At 49.7% G+C, this 18,176-nt stretch overlaps 1 protein-coding gene across 2 annotated transcripts in view; it reads left to right on the plus strand.

The window, feature by feature from the left end:
- The first annotated feature begins 2,355 nt into the window (after positions 1-2,355).
- The window catches only part of SIN3A (SIN3 transcription regulator family member A), a 31,708-nt gene continuing 15,887 nt past the window's right edge, over positions 2,356-18,176 (plus strand). Inside the window, exons 1-7 of one of the 2 annotated variants that reach the window (XM_083870977.1) lie at positions 2,356-2,393; positions 11,098-11,318; positions 12,729-12,905; positions 14,295-14,401; positions 14,898-15,180; positions 17,093-17,344; positions 17,994-18,146. In XM_083870977.1, the coding sequence (XP_083727103.1) occupies positions 11,130-11,318; positions 12,729-12,905; positions 14,295-14,401; positions 14,898-15,180; positions 17,093-17,344; positions 17,994-18,146 (1,161 nt within the window). In that variant the 5' untranslated portion in view covers positions 2,356-2,393; positions 11,098-11,129. Of the gene's footprint in view, positions 2,394-3,639; positions 3,706-11,097; positions 11,319-12,728; positions 12,906-14,294; positions 14,402-14,897; positions 15,181-17,092; positions 17,345-17,993; positions 18,147-18,176 lie in introns of those variants that run through there. The other variant, XM_083870976.1, reaches the window with a different exon arrangement.

Raw genomic sequence — 18,176 nt, forward strand, 5'->3', positions numbered from 1 at the left:
AAGTGATGCCAGTCCCAGAGCAGCAGCCACAGCCTGAGGCTTAGGAATGAGGGAAGAAAAAAGGCAGCTTGTGCAAATGAAGCCCTAGAGCCAGTGAGAGCGCTTGTGCCTCAGAGCAGGGCAGCTGGAGGGTGTGAAGAGCAGCACCTGTGTTTGCTCAGCTGGAGCCTAAAAAAGTGAGGAGTTGCCAGTGTCTTTCTAGGGCTAGCACAGGGAGAAGCTTTTCCCTGTGCTCTAGGTGTGGACTGGCTTGGCTGTGCCAAACCGAGGTCAGACACAAGCACTGGAAGGCTGGAAAAGAACCAGATGCAGCAGGGAATCCGTCTGGAAGGGCTGCATGTGCATAGGAGTGTGCCAGAGGTGGGTGTTGGGAGCATCCCTGGAGCTGTGCCTATCCTGCCTGCAGAGTGTTTCTGGTTTAGCTGCAGTGTCCCATCCTTGCAGGTACCATTTTCCACCCAGCTGTCTCCTGGAGAGCATCAGCCCAGCCAGTGTGATCTGTTCCTCCGGCTCAGGCTGCCCCGGAGTTTCCCTCCAGGCATCCATTGCAGGATGTCTCCTCCAAGAGCTCTCATCCTCTGAAGGAAGGCTCCCAGGGCCCTCCCTCCTCACTGCCAAACTTTCACCCAGCAGGGCTTTCTTCTCAGCACACGTGCAGGAAGGGAGTATTTGATGTTTATTGTTAATCCTGTGCTGTCAGCAGGAGCTCTCTGTGGCTCAGCGGGGCTTTTGGCAAAGTGTTGGGTTCGGCTCCAAAAGCTGCAGGTGATGCCATGTGTCCCACGTGGCCCCACAAATGTGCCCAGTCTCTCTTCCACAGGCTGTGAAATCCCAACCAAGCCTGCTCTGTGCTCACAGTGAAGGTGGTTGTGCCTTCTGGCTCCATTCCACGTGATGTGGGCATAGAGAACCAAAACTTTTCCAAGACTCATGTCCTGGGTGTCTGGTAGGAGTAAATAGAGGAGGGGGATGGAGATCACCAACTCCGGCTATGAATGGCAACAGCTCAGATATGCTGCTCTCTTCGAGGGATGAAGATCCCATCTGTGCTGGAGGTGGAGGAAAAGGTTGTAAATCTTTTCCATGGAAAAACAACCCAAACGCTCACCCTCCCTTACTATTTCCAGGGCTACGTTTCTTCTCAAAGCCAGCGTTTTCAGTCCTCTTGCACAACACAATGTTTTGCTCTATCCGTTCCTTCTGTGCCAGCAGGTCCTGCTCAGCAGCAGAAATAGGGATTTCTCTGGAAATGATCACTTCACGCAGACAGCCAAAAGTTACTGGAAAGAAAAACTTTGTATTGTTTGGACAGTGGTGGGAAAAATGGGCTGTTGAGTGCAAGCAGCCTGATGCCTGCAGGACCTCCCCTTCCCTGGAGTGGCCCAGAGATGGGGATCAGCCACCACGGGCACAAGTAACAGCACAGGCAATTCAAAGAACGAAATCCAAAGTTACGCTGGAGTTTGGAAACGAGGATTTAAAGGCATTGCAGGGCAATCCTAAAGCGGCGCTGCCATCGCTGTGCCCACCTGTCTCATTTGGCTTTCTTGCCTGCATGCACGCTGCCCCGCAAATGACGATTCTTGTAATTTTGCGTCCTGGGAGTTTGGAAAGAGTCTAGTTCCAGAGCTAGGCTTCATTTCCTAGCCTTTCTGCTTCCTTGCCTCCGGTTTCCAAGGCTCAGGCTCGATCTCTGGTGGCACTGCAGCCCGTGCAGGCTCAAAACCCCTGTCGAGAGCTCTTCCAGGGGTTAAACCCTGGGTGAAAGCTGCAGCTCGCAGCTACGGAGAGCTTCCCTCCTCCGCCGTGTCCGGCCCCGCCTCACTGCCCGCTCCCCGCGCGTTGCCTGGCACCGCCCCACTGCTCCTGCAACGCTCTCCCGCTCTGAGAAAGGGAACAACAGCTGGAAAGAAAAAAACAAAAACAACCCAGCCTAGGAGGTTTAGATCTTGTTTGAGTGAAAGCGCTTGAAATACACATTTTAACAGAAGTGTGGAACGTGTGTGTGTGTGTATTTCGCTCTTTCCCGAGCACGCTCTAGACGCCCAGACGAGCACTAACGGGCGGCCAGGCCTGGCTCCTCCAGCTTCCGTCTGAGGAAGCCAGCAGCCCACTCCACAACTTTCTAAAGGGTGAGAAACACGATGATTGAAGGCATTAACCCCCACCTCCATCTCTTGTTTTAGCGGATGGGCACGCCGGCTACCGCCGCGGGGGCAGCGGCTCCCTCAGCTCCCTCCCGCCCTCCGCCGAGAGGCCTTTCCCTCACACCCCCCTTCCCGCGCCCCCCCTCCCGCCGTGGGCGGTGCGGCCGTGACGATCGGCACCGCGGGGCCAATCCGCCCCGCGGGGAGTTCCCCCTCCATTCAGGGCTGCTCGCCTGCGCGTTGAGGGTATGTAACAGCTGCTTCCCCCACACACACACTTTCTCAGTTTTGCCCCCCTTCACGGGAATCGCTCTCCCAAGGGGCGGGCGGGCGGGCAGGACCTGAGGGAAAGGGGGGGGGGGGGGGTTGGAGGAGACAGAAGCGCGCGCGCGCTCCGGATCCCGCCGGCGGGAAGCGCGCGACGGGCGACGGGAGCGGGCCGGGGGGGGAGGCGAGTGACTGTGTATGCGTGGGGAGAGGAGGGAGGGGGGGGGGCATTGCCGCGGTGGCCACGCCCCCTCCCTGACACGCCATTGGCTGCGGCAGCTGAGGGCGACGCCCCCCCGCGGCGCGCACCGCCTACGGCCCCCCCCTCCTCCTCCTCTTCGGTGCGTGCGTGCGTGAGTGTGAGTGTGTGTGAGTGTGTGGGGCGTGTGCGTGAGCCAGTGTGTGTGTCTGCCGTGTGCCCCCACCCGCACGTGTAACCGACCCGCCCCACGTGGGGCGCCGCCATCCCGGAAGTGAAGGGGTCGGGGACAAAAGGCAGCGCCGCGCCGCCGCCGGGCCCGAGCCCCGCCGCCGAGTCTCCCCCCTCCCGCCGACGGACCAGTTGCCACCGGGGCCCGGGGCCGGGGGGGAAAGACGAGGCGAGCCATTCGCGCGGGCCGCGGCCGCGATGTAAACATTCCACAAAAGGGCTCCCCAGAGAGGGGGGCGTGGCCTCGCCGGTGGAGGGCGGGGCCAGTTCGCCGCGTGGGTGGGCTTCTCGCCGTGACGGCGGCGCGGCCTCGCTCGCCGATTGGTCGGAGCTTTGGTCTCGCAGCCAATAGGATGGCGGGGGAGGCGGGACGGGGGCGGGGCGCGCTGCTTATACGGACATTTTTCTTCGGCGGTCGCTCCCCCCCCCCCCTCCTCTCCTCCCTCCCTTCCTCTCCACATCCCCTTCCTGGGGGCCGCGGCCAATAGGGGTGGGCCTGGTGGGCGGGGCCAGCGCTCCCATTGGCCGAGACGGTGACGGGCACGCGTCTCGTCCAACGGGCGTTCGGGGCTCCCCCCCTGCGCGAGGAGGGGCGGGATTTCCCGGGGAACAGAGAAGCGGGCAGCGCTCCGCCGCGGCGGCCGACAGACGGTTACTCCATCTTACCCCCCCCGCCGAGCCCCCCGCCCCCGCCGGGGCACCGGTGCCGCCCCCGCCCGCCCCCCCCCTCCGGGAGGAGGGGCGCGGGGACCCCCCCTTCTCACTGCGCCGGGGACAGCCCGCCCCCGCCGCCTGCCCGGGAGGTGCCCGCCACCCCCGGATCCTGAGGGAAACCCGGCCGCTGCCTGGGCCCGCTTCGAGGTAAGGAAGAGCGGGGCGGCGGGGACGGGAGGCTGCCGGGCCCGGGGCCGGCCCCCTCCGGCGATCCGTAGGGGGCGGGGCCCGGCGCCGGTGCGGCGGCGGCGTGGGGTTGGGGGGGGGGGGGGGGGGGCGGTCGGTCGGTGTCCGCGGTGCGGCTCCCCAGGGAGCCCCGGCCCGCGCGGGCGGCCGCGCGTCCTCCCGCCCCGCCCCGCCCCGCCGGGGTGTCCCGGCCCCGGCATGGCGGGAGCGGCGGGCGGAGCGTGCGGCGGCCGCTGGGCGCGCTGCGAGCCGGGCGCCGCCTCCTCCCCCCGCCCCTCCGCCCGCCCTCCGCCCGGTGCCGCTCCCGGGCTGCGGCGGGACCGCCCCCGGCAGCGCTCGCCCGCATTGCACGGCCCCGGTACCGGCCGCACCGCGCGCCCGAGCCGCCGCCGGGGCTCCCGCCCGCCCGGGGGGGCGTTCCGAGAGCCGGAGGGAGGGCGCGGTGCCCCCCCGGTCCCGGTGTTCGCCCAACTTCTCGGCGGAGTTGCCATGAAAGCGCCCGCCGGGCCGTACCCCACGCCGGGGTCCCGTTCCGCCGCGCCACGGGCGCTTCGCGGCGGCTCCGGGATCGCCGAGGGTTCCCCTCGCCGCTTTTCGCAGTTTTCCAGCTCCATAGCACAGCTCGGCGAAAGGACCTGTTGGAGCGACGCGTAGATACATGGAAACCCGAGAGCTCCTCGTGCACCCATTAATTTTCCGGCGATTTTAGTAGCGAGCCGGATCCTTCTGCTCGTCCTCCAGTGCTGTGAACTTGGCAGACACTTGCATTGGTATTTCATCCCCTTTTTATAATTCTTCAGGCTGTTGTACATCCCTAGAAACTACTTTAGGGTTTGGGGTTTTTTTGATAGCAGGAGGCTGGTGGAGTTCAGGTAGCTTTAAAAGTATGACCATGCTTTGTGTCTGCTGAACTGAATCCTGTTTTTTCTGCCTTTTCCTGGCCTGGGTTCAGAATGAATTTTAAAAGTCTTTATTTGTGTGACTGGCACATGTGTTCAGATAGAAGTTACATCCCTGAAGAAATCCATTTATTTGGACCACTGAAATGTGACAAAATAAGTTGTGTCAGCTCTATTTTAAATTAATTATCAGAGGCATCTCCAGCTGTGCTTGGATTTTCAGTCTCCCACGCTGTCCAGAGGAATCTAAACCTGGTCTGTGTGTTAAAGTGTAGCTTAAGGCTGACATAACACCTCATGTTTCTCTTTTAACTTGCCGCTTTTAGTTGTAATAAAAGGTGTAGGGTCAGTAAACAAGTGGGAAATGCCCAACTTAATCTAGTACAGCTGTATCTGTACTGGCCATTTTCCACTCCTAACTTGTAATTATTTAAAAAAATACGGTTTCAGAAGAGTAAACATTACTATATAGGATTAACTATATAGTACAGTATTTTAAGTTAAAATGGCATTTTATTTTAATATACTAATTTTAAAGCATCTGTAAAACTTCCTTCATCACATAAAGTGCCTTGGCAGCCTGGTGTCAGCCTGTGCTGGATTTCCAAGGGCAGAAAGCCACTTTTTAGGGTCTGGTTTTTTCCCCTACTGAGGTGAAGTTAGCAGTTTTTCACATGGGTACGCTCTTTGCAAAAGGAAATTGTGCTTTCTCCCCCCAAAGTATCTTATCCTCATCCCTCCCACCTTCTTCTTCTGGTGAAGACACATGGTCTCAGCATGAATTTGTTTGAGATACTGCAACGTAATCGTTCATTAAAAAACCCAGCACTAATTTGCTCAAGTTTGTGGAAACTCTGGCTGATTCAGGCTGGTTTTGTGAGCAGTGTGGGGAAGGGGGATGCTCTCCCCCTGGCCCCAGCCTGGATTGCCATGGGAGCCCTCTGCACAGGCTCCTGGCACGTGTGGGTCTTGGGGCTGGGAGCATCGTGTTGGAATTGGCAGGCAGATCATTTACGTTTCCAGGATTTATGAATCGTTTTCTGTCCAGATTGCTGTTCTGGACTTCTCCAGTGTTGGAAAGCTTTTATGGCTGTTGGAGCTGGAGCAGAAAAGAGCCCCGTAATAGCTGTCACTTCAGCCTGGGATGTGCTTTTGGGACCATGCTACTTTTTTCCAACCCTGCTGGGGTCTTTTCTTTTTTCATTTGGTTAAATAAAAGGATTCTGATCATTTGCTCTGTGCATGGAGAGGTGCAGTCACGGAACAGGAGAAAACAATGCTCTAAATTCTGCAGAGCATGTCTGGGATCATGTCTGTGCAGTGGGGTTTGCTACTTTTTGGCAAAGCAGGGATCAGTGCCTCACGAACTTCTTACCCCTCTGGATGAGTGGGGTTTTTTGTGTCCCCTCTGCCTCTTGTGAGCGCTGGCACGGCTGTCACAGTGTCACCCTGCAGAAAACTCTCCTAGACTGCTCCCAAAGCTTCAGGTCGTGCTTTTCCACCACCTTTTTTTAAGGATGCTTCTAATTTCCCTTTGGAATGATGCTCTGGTCCTGGATGTGCCTTTCTGTAGCATGGCCAAGGGGTTGTCCCTGTGCTACAGGCAGGGGACCCGGGCTATGTGTCACCATAAAAACAAAGTGTAGCAGTGACTGCTGAACAAGCTGGGTCATGTTCTGGAAGTCGTGTGGCTGGGTTAGCAGCACTGCTGGAACCTGAGCCGGCTCCTTTCCAGCAGCCACTGCCATGTACTCTTCTGTAATCCCATGTGGGATGTGTCCTGCAGGACATCCGCGACTGTTCCGGGAGCTGAGTTGAGACTTACACTTGCTGCTCCTGACTTTTGAGTCCTCTCTCTCTCAAAAGAAAACCTTTTAAAAAGCCCTCACATGTGTTAAACAAATCCTCTGCAGCTCTGCAATTTCAGAGGGACCAAAATCCTCTCCAGTGGATCTTTTACAGCTTGTTGGTGAAAGTGGTGTTTTATCTACAGGTGTTTTGGGTTTCCAACAGGTGTTGAGGCAGTGCACCTTTCCGATTTGCTTTCTTCCTAGTCTCTATCTGGCTTTTTCTTTTTACATTACTAGCTGATCTCTAATGCCAGAAGACTCTGCTTATCTGGTGGGAAAACATGCAATAGAAGTAATGGAGATTTTTGGGATATTATGTGGTAAAATGCTGGGGAGCAGAGCTACCACCAGAGAGGCAGTTTTGCATTGGAAGAGGAGAGCACCTGGGCTCTTGTGCCTCTGTTGCTCCCATGGAGCAGTGAGCAGGAGGAGGAGAGCCCTGCAATGCTCCACCAGCTGAATCCAGCCTTGTCCCTGCTTTGTTCCTTCTCCTTCTGTGTCAGTACTGCCACTCCTCTGCTTTCCTCAGTACCAGAGGGAAAGGGATGTGCTCCACTAGCCTTTATCTGGCCCACCGGCTTATGTGAGGCAGATGGATGGGGAAACCCTCTGATGAGGTCGGCGAGGTAGAATTGCATAATTCTAGTGTTGTTACTGAGATGCAACGTAGCTTTTCCTAATTATTCCTTTGCTTTACCAGCTGAGGATCCTCTGTGTGTGTGTCTGCCTGATGCATCTTACCTGTGGCATGGAGCTGGTGAGCTTGTGAAGTGTCACAGGTGGGAAGATCCAGAGGTGTGTTTCCATGCAGCATCCTTTTCCTGCAAAGAGGAACACTAAAAACCTCAGGGAAAAAAAAAAACAAAACAAAACAAAACAACCAAAAACAATAGTTTTCATCCTCCTCTAGACAGAATGAAGAGTGCTCCTTTTAAGGAGTTTGGGTAGAAATGCTGCTGGGGAAAGGGAATTCAATTCTTGACTTGGTCTGCTCAGGTGGAGCTAAGATCTCCTACACGCATCCTGTTAATGCTTTTAACAAAGGAAAGTACCTGAATTTTGTGACTTACTTTCAGTCCCTGCTGTATTTTGAGGGCTTTTCAACATTCAGATTAAGGTTACAGATGTTGCAGTTTGAATTGGAGCTCTCTAAATCTACACTTCAAAGTCCATGAGGGGATGCCAGAGATGTGTGCTGCATTTCTGAGATGACGACATAAGCGTGGTACTGTTTGTAATGTGGAGGGAAAATGCTTGGTACAAGTCTTTGATGTTGTGTGCTTATTCTCAAAATACCTTTCCCTTAGCTGGGCTTTCCCATCATTAAGGAAAAATGAGTTGTTACTGAGGGTGGAAGTGGGTGGAATTGCCCCTTTGAGCAGCAGCTTTGGCTAAATCAATTCAAAATGACATGTCTAGTCTTGGATTTCATCTCATTGTTCCTTCCTCAGCTTTTTGGTGGGCTGTAGGAGGGGTAGGACTTGCTGCACAACAGATCTCTCCAGCTTTTGAACAGAGATCAGTGGGAGATGCCAGGGCAAGATTAGCAGGACTTCAGTGAGAAAATGAATGCACTTTAGGAACATTCAGCACCATATCTCTCCTTCTGCAGGATACAGACCTGTCACTGTTCAGGTACTGGTTTGCTTTCCCCTCTCTGTAGAGTTTAGGTGACGGTGGATGCAGAGTTACCATCACTAGTCTCTATCTTGGTACAGCAGAGCTTTGAGATCATCTCTCTGCTAGGATTAACAAAGCCTGTGAATTAGCAATCTTCATTAAGGGCTGGTTTGCTGTGAGACACTCTTACTCAGTGGATTGCAGACCCTTGGTAGGAGTTAGTGTGGTGTTATTTGGGAAGATTGCCTGGTGCTATTGACTATTACCCATATATTGACTATATATATATACGCACACACCACAATAATTTCACAGTTGAAGCAGGTCCAGTGCTTGGATAAAAGCAGAGTCCAAGCTCACTCGGTGAAGGTGAGGGGAGTTTAGAGGGAAGATGAACCTACATGAGCTGTAATTTTTGCTTTACAGGAGTTTTAGTATCAACCATACAGCAAACTAGATTTTTGGAAGATTGTACACTTAGCCTGCAAGAATCAGGAGCTTCATAAACTGATGTTCATGCTGTTGGTGTGTGTGTGGTGGTGGATCCTTGGTGCTGTCATGATTCCTGTGGCTTCACAGGCCAAGACTTGTGATAGCTTCATGGAGAAAAGTCTTCTCAGGCAGCCTAAGGTGGCTTTTTAATCCTCATTAGGGCACGTGAGTTTTCCAGCCATTTTCTGCCCTCAAACAGCCTCTGCTTTAGGGGCTGGTGAGTCCATCTGAAGGGTCAGTGTGGAGTGTTGCTTTGGGAAATGAGACCCAAGGGTGGGACACTGCACAGCCACCACACCACTTCACACCACATAGATCTATACACAATATTGAAAGGGTCAGGGAAGAACCAGCCTGGGAGATCAAAAGTGAGTGGCAGGACTGGCTGAGGGTGTTAGGAGCAGAAGGGTGTCCAAGTTGGTGAGTAGGTTGTAAATAGCTGCCACCAAACCTTTGCCCAGATTTTACTCATGCACTCAGCCATTGTCATGCAAAATCCTGGCCAGCTCTGCTTGTGGGTGGATGGTGTGAGGCCAGATTTACTCAGTTTAGTCCCAGCCTTATTAGCATAAAACCATGTTTTTGCAGAGAGAAATGTGGTCTGTGCCTGAGAGAAGTAGCTCCATGAGGGGAGTAGCTCCATGTTAACCTTCCTGCTCTTCATTTATCAGCAGAGACCAGCTGAAAAGGCAACCAGTGCAGGGACCATTAGAAAAGTGAGCCCCTGGAATGTGTTCCTCTGCTTGCTGAGTGTGTGCTGGGGGTCAGGCTTACTTAGAGTTTGGAAGTTGCAATTAAGATGCAATTGATGAGCTTTCGGCTTTACTTAGAGCAAGGAGCCTTCCTTTGCTTCCTGTCTGTGACCTGCCAGGTGATTTGGGGACCTCTTGAGAGTTTAAACTTGAAGAGTAACTTCAAAAGTAAATTAAGTCATCTTCCTTGTTGTCCTACCCTCTCCAAGTGAAAGGAGGGACTAATAGATGGAGTTTATATTGGATACTGGGAAGAAATTTTTTCCTGTTGAGCAGGGGGATGCCCTGGCAGAGGTTGGCCCAAGCAGCTGTGGCTGCCCCATCCCTGGAAGTGTCCAAGGCCAGGTTGGACAGGGCTTGGAGCAGCCTGGGACAGTGGAAGGTGTCCCTGTTTGTGACAGGGGGTGGAATGAGAGGATCTTTAAGGTCCCATCCAAAACAAATATTTCCAAATCTTTTCTATGTTTTATCTCCCGGAGGGGAAAATCTGCACCTGTCCTGCTGATTCCTGTTTCCATATTTGACGTGAGATAATAGTTAATGATCTTTGGTTTATTTGATTAATGATAGATTTAGACTGTGAAGAGCTGCCCTGACTTGGTAGATGGGGATTGGCTCAGTTGCCTGTTGTACCATTATTCTAGGGGAACATTGTGCCCTCTCATTTATCCGTGTGCTTGCCTTAGCAATGAGCATGTTTTAACTGCAGTGAACTGAAAAGGCCTTGCTTTGGAGAGATCCTGAAGCAGAAGAAGATGGTTTCACTTTTTTCTTTCCTTCAAACATCTTAACAGGCTGCCAGGGCTTTTAATAAACAGCAGATAACATCTCAAGGATGGCAGTAACTATCAATGGATAGAAAGCTGCACTGGAATTGCTTGCAGTAAAGACTACTTTGCTTGAGGTGACTAGTTCAATCCAACAGAGCTGGGAATTCATGGCTTCTTTTGGAGTGGGACAGTGGCAGAATGACCTGTCAGATTTGAAGTGAAATCAAGTTGCAAAAAAGCAACTTGAGTTTGGGCAGGAACATGAAGAAAAATACAGGGAAGTAAGTGAGAGAGATTCTGATCTGTTCTCCCTGGCAGGCAAGCAGGAATCCAACTTCTTAGTGGGGCCAGGGTGCTGGCAAGACCACGGGTGTGGCATGTGGTATCCAAAATACTCCTGGTATAGCAGACCTATGTCTTTCCCTAAAGTTACACATGAAATGTGTTTATTAGATGTGTATTAAATGCAGAACACTTTGGAGCTTTGTAAGTGACTTCAAACTCTGATTCTGCACCCTGCTTTTTTCCCATGTAAAGCATATCTCACAGCTGTCATCCTATCTGGACTGTCCAAGAGTTTGTTTTGTTTTTTTTTTTTTTTCTGTTGTCAGTATAAATGATGTGTAGGTAACACATCCTTCCCCAGTCTGTTGTGTTCAAACACTGTGTTCACAAGCTTTGCGCCACTCAGTGTCTGTGTGTGCTTCAGATGCTTCTGTTAGCAACATCCTTTGGGTGAGACTGAAGAAATCATTAACTTTCCAGTTACTACAACAATAAGGCTGTATTTTTTGTGGTGAGATACAGTTGCATGTTTTATGCTGAAAGCTAAATCTTTAATTCCACTTTCCCATGTGAATATATCAGCACCCGGATAGAGAAACTTGCCCAACCTGCTCGCGGTGATCTCCGTGGTGCAGGATGGAAGCGGCAGATCGATTCCCTGTGCTAACCACTGTGTTTTCCCCAGGTTTTGTGGTGCTTCCCGAGCATGAGTTCAGCATGAAGCGGCGATTGGATGAGCAGGAGTCACCCGTGTATGCGTCGCAGCAGAGACGTATCACCAGCAGCACTGAGGCTTTCCCGCACCAGCACCGCGTGCTCGCCCCGGCCCCGCCGGTCTATGAGACGGTTTCTGACACCATGCAGTCGGCCACGGGGATCCAGTACTCTGTAACTCCCAGCTACCAGGTGTGTGTGCTCAGCCTTTAGCTCCCTGGGCAGCCAGCATCTGGGTTCTGGCTCTGGCAGCCAGCCTGAGTTCTGTATTTGACACAAGGTTTTGTTTTGGTAACCAAGTTTTCCTTTAAAAAATGGACAATGTACATCTCATTGTCAGTGCTGGCTTTATTGACTTCATTCATGAACCAGCATGGTGTGATTTGGCTTTTTTGAACACAGTTCTTCTCATGATTCTCTCAAGCCATGGTCTCTGAAACACACAGCCGGGTTTGTGGAGGATTTTTCCTCCATTTTTCTGGTTTTCAACAAGAAAAGGTTTGCTATTGTAAAAGACGTATGGTATCTTGGGTGATCTTAAGCTTAACAGACTAGATCAGCATTTAGATTGAAGACTTTCAGGAAAATTGAAATGTTTCAGAAAACATTACCCCAGCGTCATTAGGTGGCACTCTTCTCTCTCTTGCCTCCTTCACAAGGAGCTGGCAGTTGGGAACAGGGAGGAAAAAAAAACTTTTTAAGAGTACACTGGAGATAGCTGTCAGTGAAAGAGCAGGGAAAAGCTATTTGTGGGATATTTGTCTTTGCCACATTTCTGGCGTGTTTAATCTTCCACGCTCGTGTTGCTGGTGAGCTGCTCTCCCTGTCTAGTGCCTGAGACACACAGCTTCTGCAGAAAGGATATTCACAATGATAGTGGCAGCCAGCGAGCTGAAGAGCCGCAGGCAGACCCTTGCAGGGGCTGGAAAGAGGGTATTGATACTGGCAGTCCTTCCTAAAAAGAACTTAGATGGACCAGCAGGCAAACCTTATTTTGTTCATGAGGATTAAATTAAGTATGTCCCATCTAAAAGAGGCTTGAATGGAAAACCGGGTTTGTGAAAATGATTTTCCAAATTGAAACTTTCCTGGTTTACGGTATGAATCAGTCCCAAAAGTGCATGCTTCTGTTATTTCCCTGGTTTTCTAGGGGAAATACCAAGCTGGGTTTTCCCTTGAGCCTGCTGATGCCAGAGAGCCACAATTTGTCTTCCAGTACCCAAACTAAATTATCAAGAATGTAGCAGCCCACAAAGATTCATTCACTCAGATTATTACTTGTGACATGTAGGGAAAGGAGAGAACCTTGCCTCCTCTCACATTAAAAATTCCATTTCACCCTCCTTTTTCAGGTCTTTATGCCAGGGCACATACTAGACATCCAGTGAGTGTGCAGGCTGGGGACAACCTGTGTTTGGAACGCATTTGCAGGGAGGGCTTTCCTGTATTTGGAGGATAATTGAGGCTGAGTAAAGCTGTTAGCAATTGTGGTTAAAACTCAAACCAGCTGCATTCTGCCTCCTTGATTGCATTGTTATCAAAGGCTGCAAGGCTCTGTGCTCTGCCACGGGGCAGTTCCTGAGGTACTGTTTGCCTTGGCAGGTGTCGGCCGTGCCGCAGAGCTCGGGCAGCCACGGCCCGGCCATCGCCGCCGTGCACAGCGGCCACCACCACCCCGCACCCGTGCAGCCCCACGGCAGCCAGGTGGTGCAGAGCCACACGCACCCCACGCCCCCGGCCGTGCCTGTGCAGGGCCAGCAGCAGTTCCAGAGGCTCAAGGTAATGTCAGCAGTTGCCTGATGTCAGCTCTCCTCTCCCAAAATTCCCCCCTCCTTCCCTCCTTCCCCCCATTTGATGCTTCTCGTGTTTGGGAGACTATTGAGTGCAGAAATGGACTTCACTTTCTGCTGAAGCCCTGTTGTTTCACATACCGTTATAAAAAGAAATTGGACTCGCCAGGAAAAGATTTGTGGCAGGAAGGGAAAGGAAAAATGTATTGCCTAGAGTATTTGGATGAATGGGTTAAATTACCAAAACATTTGGTGCTTTTCTGAACACATGCATATGTGGGTGGTTGTGTGGGTGTATTTTGGGAGTAAGGAAGGCTCTATTCTCAGATTATGTGAAGTAAAATCCTTAAACAAAGAGAAAAGTCCACCAAAAATAACCCCTTTAAGTTTCTACATTTGGAGAGGGCACATACATACAAATTGGTGCCTGTTTCGGCTTCTTCCAAATATGGTGTGAGTCTTTTCCAGTTTTGGTGGAAACCACTGCCCTTTCCTTTTACTGAATGTGGGAAACTTCATTTCTACAAACCTCTGAAAACTGATTTCAAAAAGTGTGTTTCTTCCTCACAGTGAAATCCATGGAAATTCCTTGGCTGGTGCAAGGTTGGGGCTATACATGAGTCTTTCTTCCGTTGCTGTTGTTGAATTTCAGAGACAGGGAGGTCCTATGTGTAGCTCTTGCAGCTGCTGAGTGCGTGGCCAGGCTGCTGGAGGCACAGAGCTCTTGCTTAAGGCTGTGGCTGTTCTTCCAGTACCTCTGAAAATTGGCTGTTGGTACACGAATCATGAACCTCTTGCTGTTTGAGGTGTAAAACAATTTGCCGCCCACAGTTGCCATTTTTCAAGCCCTTCTATGTTGAACTGAAATGTCTGGCTTTTTGAGAGAAGTGCAAGTGTGTACCTGGCAGGCATCTACACTGAATATGTCATTTCCACTTTGCTTATTCTTAGACTTCCATAATAATTTCCACATATGAATGCAGGAAAAATACTCAGTCTAGTTCTGTTTATCGTAGCAGTCACTTCAGTGATGGCAAATATGGAGTGTCTTGGATTTTGTTGGGGTTTTTTATTCTGAGTAATTCTGCTGATCTGTGTTGCTTTTTTTTTTTTTTTTTTTTTTTTTTTTTTTTTTTTTTTTTCCTTTTTATCTCTTTTTGGTACAATTTTATCTTGTGGGCCAGGAGTGGGGAGTGAGTACCTCTTACTCAGACAGTGCTGGTAGTACACTAACTAGGCTCATGAGCTTTTTGCTCCTTATTTCCCTGCCCAGGCTCAGGGCTAACAGCTGTGTTTTCAAATAATGAGTGTTTTACAGAACAATGGGAGGTGAAATCAAATCTTCACTGCTAATATAACCTGTCTGGTCTGTCTCCAGGTGGAGGATGCATTGTCTTACCTTGACCAGGTGAAGCTACAGTTTGGTAGTCAGCCACAGGTCTACAATGACTTCTTGGATATTATGAAGGAATTTAAATCTCAGAGGTAACAAGCTGCATTTTGCTTCTTCCTTCCAGGTTAGAAAGAGTGTGTGTGGACACAGGAACAGAGGGAACACAGCTGAATTCTGTCCTTCCTATACAGAGTAACACACCTGGACAATGGTGTAAAAGCAGTTGTGTGCTTCATTTTCTGAAAATAAAATGCTTCCCTCCATTTGTACTAAATCTCTGCTTAGAGTGGGAGTTCACAAGTTCAGCCTTGACAGCTGATTCATCTGGCTGTCTGGTTGTCTGCCCATTAATAATGATCAGACTTGGGACTGATCTCATGGATATAGAACACTGTCTGGCCTAATAAAATACTGCTAGTGTCACTCTGGAGTTCAGCAGTGTGTTTATAGGACTCAGCTTTGCATTGTTTCGTATGTTAGAGGTGATAAGGGAAAAAATAATCTAATGGAAGATTGCTGTGTAGAGAACCTTGTCTCACTGGAAGGTCCCAGAGGATGGTGAACATTGTGATCTTCTTCCTTCCTCAGCATCGACACTCCAGGAGTGATCAGCCGTGTGTCACAGCTCTTCAAGGGCCACCCAGACTTGATCATGGGTTTCAACACCTTCCTGCCACCTGGCTACAAGATTGAGGTGCAGACCAATGACATGGTGAACGTGACAACCCCGGGGCAGGTTCACCAGATCCCCACCCACGGGCTGCAGCCCCAGCCACAGCCGCAGCCGCCGCATCCATCGCAGCCTTCAGCGCAGTCCACCCCAACACCAGCACAGCCGGCGCCACAGCCCACACCTGCCAAAATCAGCAAGGTGAGAGGCTTTGGGTGGCCTGCACCAAGAGCATGGGGATCCTGCTTCCTCCAGCTGAAGCTAGTGTGGAGCTAGAGAGTGAAAAAAATTACTTCCACGCTGCTTTTCCACAGTATTTGTGAAACCTTCATATGTTCCCCTTCTGCTGCTGGATTAGTTTCTCATTTTCAAACTTGAAGATGCAGTTATAGTTAATTTGACAGCAATTCAAATAAGCTTTCCAAAACATTAAGGGTTTGGAAAAGCCTTGTTGCTGGCAGTGGGAAGCTGAAAGACAGTGAGAGCATCTGGTAAATGGCACACACATTATTCAAAAAGTGATCCAGCAACCGTAGGGAAAAGGTTCCTAGTTAAAGTACTGGGCACACATTATCTGCCTGCTTTTGTGTATATTGTCTTAGACCTAAAGTCCCAAGAAATAGCCCATAAAACAGAGATTGTGATAAAGATGTTCTTTTTGGTGTGAAAGTGTGTGTATTGTTTCAAATGCTTGAGACAATTAAGCCTTTAGGAAACCTTTATTTGTTATTTAGTGGATTCTGCATTGCTTGAAGTCTTGCTTTCGGATTGAATGATTTTTCTAGAGGGATCTGGTTCAGCTGTCAGCTGGAAGGGTTCAGGAGTTACTGGCAACATCTAAAGTGCAAGAGTTTAGCAAGATGACCATGCTGTTGCCTGTAGGTATTGGGGTGTGTGCCCAAAACAGAGACTTTCCATTAAAAAAGGAAATTTGACTCTGGTTCAGATATAATCCAGATGCTACTGTCTAAAAGATATATTTTATGTGAAACAGAGCAGAATAATAGATGTTCAAGGAGATTACTCCAGATGAAATATTGCATATTTTAGCCTCAAAATGCAGAAATGTTTCAGAGCCTTAGGGAGGGAAACTCCAAAATTTCAAGGGTTAATCCCTAAACTGTTAGATAACAATTGCCTGGAAAAGCTAAAGGAAAAGGTAATATGCACTTTAAAAGCAGCAGGATTTAAAATGCAGCAGTAAGCTGATCTCTGGACAAACATTGTTGGGACATGGAACTTCCTGCTCAGAAATGACAAACAAAAACATGCTGAAAGATTTGCTAAAAGATTTGCCAAACTGGACACTGCAGATCATTGCAGAATGAACTTGCCTGTGCCAGATTTCAAGGATTTTTTTCTGAAGAAGTACATGATCTCAGTAAAGATGTAACAGACTCCTTCTTAACACCATGGGAAAAGTGGTTTTCTCCCTATTACCCTGCAAAATGTTAAACTGTCTTTGCTGCAACTTTAAAATGAACCTGAGGGACAGGCTAGAAATGAGGTAAGATGTCCCTGCCAGGCAGGTAACGCTGTAGCTGAGCAAGGCAGGACCTTGTAACAGGATATTTATGGCCATCCTAAAACAGTTATTTACATTCTCAGTCCAGAAAACTCTGTAATGCAAGTTTTGAAATGTAAAACGTGAGGGGAATAAGTACTTCCATTTCCATTTAAAATTGTCACCTCAAAACTAAATTTTCACCTGGTTGTTCGATGTCCATTGAGAGTATTCAAAATAATTATTCACTTCCTGCTTTTTGTCTCAAGAAGCTCTAGTTTTCCCTTGCTATTGCCTTAATACATCTCATCATTCTTTACTAGTGCCAAAGTAACTTGCAGTGTTGGAGCTATCCATAACTGTGCATTTTGGCTCTGTTATGTTTTTGAGGTAGTTTGTGTCACTTGTCAGGTTTCAGTCCAAAGCAATTAGCAAGGAAAATCATCTTAATAACAACAGCTCAAATGGCCCAAGCATTTTGTGTCCCTGATGCAGTTTAGCCTCTGCTGGCCCACTAAATATTTATCTATCCCTAAGTGGATTAAAAGTGCCTTTATCCCGACCATAAAGGCATCTGCTGCCTCCTAACTCAGTCTGTGCTCCCCTCAGCCATCGCAGTTGCAGGCTCATACTCCCGCCAGCCAGCAAACGCCGCCAATCCCGCCGTACGCGTCGCCGCGCTCGCCGCCCGTGCAGCCTCACACGCCTGTGACAATCTCTCTGGGCACCACACCATCCCTGCAGAACAATCAGCCCGTGGAGTTTAATCACGCCATCAACTATGTCAACAAGATCAAGAATCGGTTCCAGGGACAGCCAGACATCTATAAAGCCTTCCTGGAGATTCTCCATACGTACCAGGTGAGTGTTAGAAACGTGAATTTGTGTCTACTTGTGGTTATTTCTCTTGCTTTGCTTTGGGGGAGTGTCCAAAACTTGCATTTGAGTCTTCTGCTGTGCTATAAGTGGCCAGCAGATAATCATAGACTGGTTTGGATTGGAAGGGGCCTTAAAGATCATCACCTTCCACTAGGTCAAGTTGCTCCAAGCCCCAGCCTGGTCTTGAATTCTGCTTGAAATAAGCAGAAGTCTGGCAAGTTAAAAAGATTACATAGCAGTATGAAGTAATAGATTTCAATCCATCATCCTTGTTTTCAAGTGTCTGAAATGCTTGTTTAAAAACTGGATTTGGCTTTTTCCTGTGAGCATGTGTCAGGATAAGGCAATGTGGCAATAGCTCTGTGTTAAAAGCAAAGAAACCACTTCCTTGGTCAGTGTCTTACTGTTCCAGGGCCCACTGGGCGTCTAGGATGTATTTATAATATATATAAGTATCGATATTTAAAATATATGAGAGTCATATTATTAATATAGTATGATGCTTTACGTAAGAAGCTGAGAGCTTTGCTGTTTCATTATTTCTATCACTGAAAGTTTATTTATTTTTTCTTTGTCACTTGAATAGTTCATGCATCTTTTCTTCTGACACTTCTCCTCTTTCCTCTGGCAGAAAGAGCAGCGTAATGCCAAGGAGGCAGGAGGGAACTACACGCCAGCTCTGACTGAGCAGGAGGTCTATGCCCAGGTGGCTCGCCTTTTCAAGAACCAGGAGGATCTGCTTTCGGAATTTGGGCAATTCCTGCCTGATGCCAACAGCTCTGTGGTGAGTACCCTTCAATATAGGATGAAATAC

The sequence above is a fragment of the Zosterops lateralis genome (assembly GCF_965231275.1).
Source record: "Zosterops lateralis genome assembly, chromosome: 13".
Lineage (NCBI taxonomy): Eukaryota > Metazoa > Chordata > Aves > Passeriformes > Zosteropidae > Zosterops > Zosterops lateralis.